A 7,813-nucleotide genomic window follows, 5' to 3' on the forward strand; every position below is an offset into this window, starting at 1 on the left:
TGTTAGCTATGTTAGGTTGTCTGTGTTCTTTAGACTGTAAGTTACTTGAAGGCAGAAATTCATGGTTAGCATACAGCTTTCAGTTTACAGACAACCAATGCTTACTGAGTGAATTAAGAGGCCAGGGAAAAACTGCCTTTCACCACCTCAGTTGCCTGATTTACCAAATGTGTGGTTTGTGCTGTGTCTGTGGTTTGTGTCTACCTGTGTTTGAGACAGCTTTGGTAACCTTGCTCCTTCAGGAGTGCTGAGCTTACAGACAAGAGCCATAAGCTTAGCTGTACCTGCAGTAGACTCCGAATAACTTCTAACATGCATTTATTCAGCAAGTATTTGTTGAAAACTGTGGCGAGCGGAACACTGGACATGTTGGAGGAGGGGCATGGGAGGCAGTGGGGAAGCAGCAACTACCTGGGTGACCAAAGGTCTGTCTGTAAAACTGATTGGTTTTTTAAAAAATATATAGTCATAGTTTTTTGAGACAGGGTTTCTCTGTGTAGCCCTTGCTGTTCTGTTACTGACTCTGTAGACCATGCTGACCTCCAACTCACAAAGATCCACTTGCTTCTGTTTCCCTAGTGCTGGGATTAAACCACCACCATCCAGCGTTTTTTTAAGATTTATTATGTATTCGGTGTTCTGCCTGCATACATGCTTGCATACCAGAAGAGGGCATCAGATCTCATTCTAAATGGTTGTGAGCCACCATGTGGTTGCTGGGAATTGAACTCAGGACCTTTGGAAGAACAGCCAGGACTCTTAACCTCTGAGCCTGATTGATTTTTGAGACAGGATCTCATGTAGCCAAGATTTGCCTGGAATTAATTCAAAGATATCCATCCACCTCTACTCCCTATGTATCTTCATGGTCCACCACACTGTATATTTTTGTTGTCACAAATAGTTTGCCAAAGCACTTCTGTGGGCCTCCATTTCTTTACAACAAAAGGGGTTGGGTGAACTTATTCCAGGGACCTGCGTGTTTAAAGTATCCATCACTAGCAAATAAAATATTAGACTTCCTCAAACACTCACCTCCTGGGCCCTTTATAAGGAGATACAGGATCAGGTAAGTATGAAACACTAGACTGGACTCAACAGCACAATACAATAGGAGTATGAGCTCAGTTCCAGCTGGCGATGCGGAAGCACTTCCAGGAGTGTGCTCTTAGCAGGACGTAGGGAAATTCCCTGCGAAGGAAGGAAGGACCTTGTAAGGAGTCGGTGGCTGGGGACTGCAGATCGCAAAAAGCCTCCAAGGCTCGGGAAAGCGTCGTGTTACACTTAAGGCAGTGATTCCTGGAGCAGAGAGGGGGCAGCTTCTGCACAACCGGTCCCCTCGGTCACGGCTAGGGCGAAGGAGGGGCCGAAACCTCGAGGGCTGCTTGACCACGCGAGGGCAGCAGCGGCCCTCGCTGACCCCACCCTGGGAGCCGCTCAACTTTCCCGACTCGGGTCCTTCCCCCGCCGTAGGAGGCTTGGAAGTAAAAGGGCCAAGTCCTCCGGGGTCCCACCCGCTCGCTCACCGCCCGACAATCCAGACATCTCCCCTGCACGGCCCCTCCAGCTGAGCCCCACGCCCCATGCCCGGCCCGCAGCCGGGGTGACCTGCGGCCGCCCAGGGCGGGGAGCAGAGGCGGGCCGAACCAAGGGCCGCCCCCGTCGATCCCCCACCCCCACCCGCCTGGCCCGCCCCGGAGCGGCGCTGGAGAGTGGGGCGGGGTTCGGGTCAGTCTCAGCCTCCGGCACCGGCCGCGCAGCTGGAGGCAGAGGATCGGAAGGTACCGGGGCCCGAGCTGGGGGGTGGCGAGGCGTCGTGGGAACTCGACTCGGAGGAAAGCACTTTCCCGGGTTTCTGATCGCTTGGGGAAGGGCGGGGCAGGGGGCTCCGGGCCGCGCAAGGGAGAGGGCCCCGAGCTGCCGGGCAGGCGCTCTAGCCTCCTGGGCTCTCGAACCAGAGCCTCTTCCCTTTCTGAGCCCTGCCTTTCCGAACCTCCTCAGCCGGGCCAGGGACCTACTTGGATGTCTGTGAGGGACCCTACTCAACATGTTCCAGTTCCGGGAGGGGCGTAAGGAACAGGACAGGGCCTTAGGGCGGCTAGGGGAGTTCTGGCCTGGAAAGGGGAATGGCGGGAATAGGGGCGGGTGTTACTACTGGGGGCTGCCACCGCCTGGCGGGTCTGGTCGCGCCCTAGACCGCTTTTGGAACTAGTCTGAGCTAAGAGCTTGAGACGACTAGGAAAGATCCCGCTCCTGTGTTGTGTATGTCTGAGAGTGAAGAAAAAACCAAAACACCAAAATCCCAGACTCTGCCTCCTACCCTGTTAGGAGGTTTGGGAGTGTTAGGGGGTTGGGCCGAAAAGGGAGGCCCGTTTCTTCCTTCACTTCTGGCTTTAAAGTTAAGGAAAGGTGTTGCCTGAAGAGTGATTCCTTTAGTAGATCCCAGGGGTGCAGAGTACAAAGGCCTGTTGGATCACCCTGGAAACCAAGAGAATGAGAGCTGGTGTTTTGTCCCGGGGAAGGCCCCATAAGTTTCAGACCTCTCTCCAGGCCCTGCCTGAGGTTTCCTTGTCTCTCTTAGGGTCAGTGGGGCAGTTCTTCTGGCACCGCGTTTCACAGGGGAGTGTTAGCCTTGCCATTTTGGCCTTGGGCCTAATATTCTGGCTTGACTGGGGTCTTAAAGTCTTCTGGCCCAAGAAGAGGTTAGGTGCAAAAAAATCTGCCCTGAAGTTCCAGCCTCTGCCTCCTACCATGTTGCTGTGGGACAGCAAGTGGCACATGCGTGCGGAAGTGACTATTAGGTGTTGTAGTCATCACCCTCCATCAACACTGCCCACCCTGGGCTGGGGCTGTCTCATCCAGCCTGTATACAGCTGGACTAGCTAAATTAATGGGAGTAGGTGGGGGAGTTGTAAGGAATCTTGTGGGTTACCTGTATATACTCACTTTTAAAGGTGATGAGTGAATGAATGCCTTCTCAGTCTTTTGGGGTATCGGTGGTAAGTGTGGCTGTGCACACTGCTATAAATTGTCTGTGACTCATGTCCTCTTCCCTCACAACCCAGGTGTGTGTGTGTGTAGGGAAGGAGAAACCACTCAGGAGCCTGATGCTGAAAAGAATCACCCTAGGGCTAGAGTATTCTGCTTCCTAAGAGGCAGGCACAGGCCAGGATCTGAGGTGGTGGTATGTAGGGAGTCCAGCTGAGCCAGACAGGATATGGGACTGAATGGAAAAGCCAAGTTTGGGGCGGAGATCGGGTTACCATCCCTTCTTAACTGCTCCCTGCCTGGTCAAAGCTTAGTTTGATGCTCATTAGTCTTTTCTTTTGGGGCTCCTCCCAGCCCAGGCTCCAGTTCCCTCCCCTCCCCCACAGCCTTGACTCCATCTCTAACTCTGGGGCTGGTTTGGCACTATCCCTTCCCATCTGTGAAGGCCTGGGACAGGACATCAGTGGCCTGGTCAGCTTCCTTCAGCTGGGAAGGTGTGAACGGATTGTTCATCATGTGTGCTGGGGTGCAGGACACATGCAAACCCGGAGAAGCTGACTCCTTGCCTTGAGTCACAGGGAGGTGTCTGCAGGGCCTAAGGGTCAGCTGGTTTCTAGGAGGAAGGGGCTGTTCCAGAGAGTGGGTGGGGGTGATTCCCAAGTGGATTAGCTCCATCACAGCACTGCTGTGATGGATGTGTGGTGGCTCCCCACAGTGTGGTCATTGTCCCCTGTCAGGGCTGAGTGACCCAATGTTGCTGCCAGGACTGGGGTGGTGGGGGGGGCGAGCTGCCTGACCGTGAGCTGCCAGGACTGAGCCTTCTTTGTGTCTTGAGACTTTGGGGAAAGGGTGGGGTGACCAGGGAAGCCAGCTGGCTGCTCCCACTATCCTCCGACTTACTTTCTCTGCTTCTGTTGTCACCTGTGGGGTGCTGTGTAGGTTAGACAGACTGGATCTCATAGCCCACCCTGCACCTATGTGTCAGACTCTTATGTGTCTAAACCTCACGGAGCCTCAGCTTCCTTTTGTCAAAGTAGGATGGCCTGGGGTCAGGGAAATGGCTCAGTGGGCAAAGGTGCTTGCCATGTAAGTGTAAGGACCAGAGTTCAAGCCCAGGAGAGGACTATAAGCTGTCTTTTGATGTTCACATCCACCAAACAGGCAGCTGGAGATTTGAAGACTCTTCTCAAATGCCCAACAAAGCGTGTGTGTGTGTGTGTGTGTGTGTCCAGGGAGAGGTGAACACCTTGAGGCTCTACAAGTGTTCCTTGCTTTACCTTACCACCTGTAGCTGGCTTGTGACCAGGCATGTATGACTTCTATTGAGGGGCAATCTATTCTAGTTTGCATTTTAGTGATTATTAATGAGTCAAAATCCTGGTAACAAATGAAGCTGTTAGGCAAGGCAGATAAATGTAGGCCTTTTGGGGGCATACCTGAGCACTTCTCTGAGAACTTCTCAGGTGTTCAGTTTTGCACGTGAATGAGTAAGATTTAAGCCAGTATTCCCGGCTCCCACGTGTCATCATCCTCCTCCTCCTGATCACTTCTAACCCGTCCAGGAAGACCTGTTCTGACCAGCATTTCAAGGACTTTTGCCTGCAGAATTGGTTCTTGGCAAGAACATGCCTTGGCAAGCCCCCTTCCCTTCCTTTGCTGGTGCTGTGGTTTTCAGGCAGGCATGGGGCCCCTAGAGAAGTGCTTTTGGACTTACTGGATCTTTTTCTCTCAAATCCCCACAGCCTCTTGACCGCCAGTTTCAGCCATGGCTGCAATCCGAAAGAAGCTCGTGATCGTGGGTGATGGTGCCTGTGGGAAGACCTGCCTTCTCATTGTCTTCAGCAAGGATCAGTTTCCGGAGGTCTATGTCCCTACTGTATTTGAGAACTACATCGCAGACATTGAAGTGGATGGCAAGCAGGTGAAGGCCGACTTTCCTGCCCAGGAACCCTGCCCCCAGTCATGTAGGGCCCTAGTATGTCCTTTCTTGGGGCTCATGTACATCTTTGCTTCATTTCCCTGCTGGAACCAGCAGGAGTTAGGAAGTGAAACTGTAGCCCTAGAAAACCTAGATGTCCTATCTGGTTCGACCACATACTGGCTCTGGAATCCGAACCAAGTCCCTTTGCCTCTGGGCTTAACCTCTCTCCCTACTGCAAAACGTGAAGAGGGCAAGACCTACCCCAAAGGGTTGCTGTACGAATTAAATGGTGCTTACAATGGCAGCTCATACTATACAAGGATCAAACCCACCTTAGATTGTTTTTGAAGTGTATCCTTGGTTTTGTGATTGGTCAATACAGCTCAGCACATAGTGAGAGATGAAAAGATGTTCAGTAAGTTTATAGGACCAATGATTTCAGAGGACCCTGGGGTGTTAAGTTTGGGATTCTTGGGCTAGCTAATCAGTAGCCCTATATATCAGGTGGAGCTGGCTCTGTGGGACACAGCAGGGCAAGAAGACTATGATCGCCTGCGGCCTCTGTCCTACCCGGACACTGATGTCATCCTCATGTGTTTCTCCATTGACAGTCCTGACAGCCTGGGTAAGGCTTTGGAGGAGGGGTAAAGGGCATTTGGTTAACTGCCATCTTAAGAGGCTGTGTCGAGGTAGTGTTGGGAGCATGTAGGCCCTGTAGATCTCCTTTGCTATGGAGACAATAGCCCTTCGAGTGGGTGGGAAGATCCACTACAAGGAGTGTTGAGCTGTGCAAGGGTAGTGCCTGTTCAATAGCGTCTGTGACCGCTGTGGAAGACGGGGCTTCTGATGCTGTGGGTACACCTACATCTTTTGGGATATCTCTGCAGAAAACATTCCTGAGAAGTGGACCCCAGAGGTGAAGCACTTTTGTCCCAATGTGCCCATCATCCTCGTGGGGAATAAAAAGGATCTGAGGCAAGATGAGCACACCAGAAGAGAGCTGGCCAAGATGAAACAGGTGTGTGGGGCAGTCTTTGCGGGAGGAAAGGCCTTTGAGGGTCAGAAACTGCGATGGGAACCGACAGCCAGCCTTAGCCTTAGAAGGGACTGTGATGTTCACCTGCCATCCTGCATGTTGGGAGAACTAGAGAAGTTACTTGTCCAAGGGCATTTAAAGAAAAAACAGCTTATTCCAGCTTACGGTCTGTTCTGTCTTTGGAGTTGGAGCAACTAAGATAAATGAAGAGCCATCCTCATCCTCAGGGGACAGCTGTGTCAAGAGTGCCCTGGGAGGGAGGGCGATTTCAGTGGGAGGGGAGGGCGATTTCAGTGGCTGGAGGAAAGGCTCAGGGATGTGCAAGAAAGACTTGCTAAATGAGTCTAGCCAGAGGACGATTTTATTTAGAGGAAGGTAAGGAAGGTAGGCTATCTTGGTAGGATGATTAAGGTTTTAACTGTGGACAGATGTCCAGTCTGTATGTTAGTAAAAATATTCTGCTCGCCACATAGAATGGACTAGAGCAGTGGTTCTCAACCGGTGGGTTACGACCCCTTTGGGGGGGTTCCATATCAGTCATTTACATCATGGTTCATAACAGTAGCAAAATTGGTTATGAAGTAGCAATGAAATAACTTTATGGTTGTGAATCACCACAGCATGAGGAACTATATGAAAGCTGAGAACCAGTGGGCTAGAGGAAAATGAGGTCAGTTGGGCAGTGGGCACTTGTTTAGAGGAGAAATGGGTGCTGTAGGAATAAGGCTGGGTGGGAGGAGAGAAGACAGAATTCTGAAATGGCAGCTTGGGTCTTATGGCCCCAACCTGGAAACTGCCTGTGGTAGCCAGGACCTTGGTGTCCAGCAGGGCCAGTCTGCAGGGTATGCAGGATGTGCATTTGCCCCTGCTTTTTTTTTTGGGGGGGGGCTTCTTTTGACTCCATATCTTGTCTTTTCAGGAGCCCGTTCGATCTGAGGAAGGCCGGGACATGGCAAACAGGATCAGTGCCTTTGGCTACCTTGAATGCTCAGCCAAGACTAAAGAAGGGGTGCGGGAGGTGTTTGAGATGGCCACTCGCGCTGGCCTGCAGGTCCGAAAGAATAAGCGCCGGAGGGGCTGTCCCATTCTCTGAGTTTCCGAGGTCTCTCCAATTTCCCCTCCCTCCCTCCCTCTCACAGGGGTACAAATTACCCCCATCCCACTCCACCCTTGTAGGACTTCATGCTGCCAGTTTCTCTTTTTGGTTCCTTCCTGCCCAGGACTGCATGAGTTTCCCCAGCCCCAAGTGGGGGCTGGTAGGCCCTTTCCTCCCTGCCTCTGGGAACCAGGCTGGTGCCCTGCCCTTCCTGCGCAGGGCCCCTCCTCCTGCTGCGTGGGTCCAGGAGTAGGGCTCTTAGTCCCTGGGCCTTCCCCATATCACACACCAGCACTTTATATATTTCTGGCTCACAGGAGTCTGGGGTAGGGACCGGGATTTCTGCTTTGGGTAGTAGCCTCGACTTGGTGGGAGGGCAGGACATTAATAAAGGTCAAAGGTTGCACCACGTGTGGCAGCTTCCTGTCTCTCCTGGCCTACCTTGGCTCTGAGCCTGGAGTCCCATCTTTTCCTCTTCATTTCCAAGTTGCTGGGCTGGGCCCTGTCTGCAGAGGCAGGGCTGGGGGCGGAGGCAGCAGGGGACAGGGTGGAGTCTACAGTAAAGGATGAGGTCATATTTGGCTGGCTGCCTGGGTGGGTGAGGGGAGTGGTCTGTACCGTTGGCTAAACATAGAAGCCCTGTGGGTGGCTTCCCTGTCACTGAGTTTCCTGTCCTACACGTTGTTATGAAGGGGTGTGGCTCTGGACAGATAACCCTCCTGGAGGGTCAGCTTGGGGGCATAGGAAGCAAGGCCCGGCTGAGGAGACGTAA

The 7,813-nt window shown here is 52.6% G+C and overlaps 1 protein-coding gene across 2 annotated transcripts; it reads left to right on the plus strand.

Annotated features, from left to right (window-relative positions):
• Positions 1-1,627: 1,627 nt before the first annotated feature.
• Rhoc (ras homolog family member C) lies at positions 1,628-7,450 on the plus strand. Of its 2 annotated transcripts, none has more exons than XM_051199319.1 (5): positions 1,628-1,781; positions 4,746-4,909; positions 5,414-5,534; positions 5,797-5,927; positions 6,865-7,450. In XM_051199319.1, the coding sequence occupies exons 2-5, from the start codon at positions 4,754-4,756 to the stop codon at positions 7,036-7,038; spliced, it is 582 nt and encodes a 193-aa protein (XP_051055276.1). In that variant the 5' UTR covers positions 1,628-1,781; positions 4,746-4,753; the 3' UTR covers positions 7,039-7,450. The 2 variants fall into 2 exon arrangements, with proteins under 2 accessions (XP_051055276.1, XP_051055277.1); XM_051199320.1 differs by lacking the exon at positions 1,628-1,781 and adding an exon at positions 3,460-3,482.
• Positions 7,451-7,813: the final 363 nt, after the last annotated feature.

This window comes from Phodopus roborovskii, unplaced genomic scaffold (assembly GCF_943737965.1).
Source record: "Phodopus roborovskii unplaced genomic scaffold, PHOROB, whole genome shotgun sequence".
NCBI lineage: Eukaryota > Metazoa > Chordata > Mammalia > Rodentia > Cricetidae > Phodopus > Phodopus roborovskii.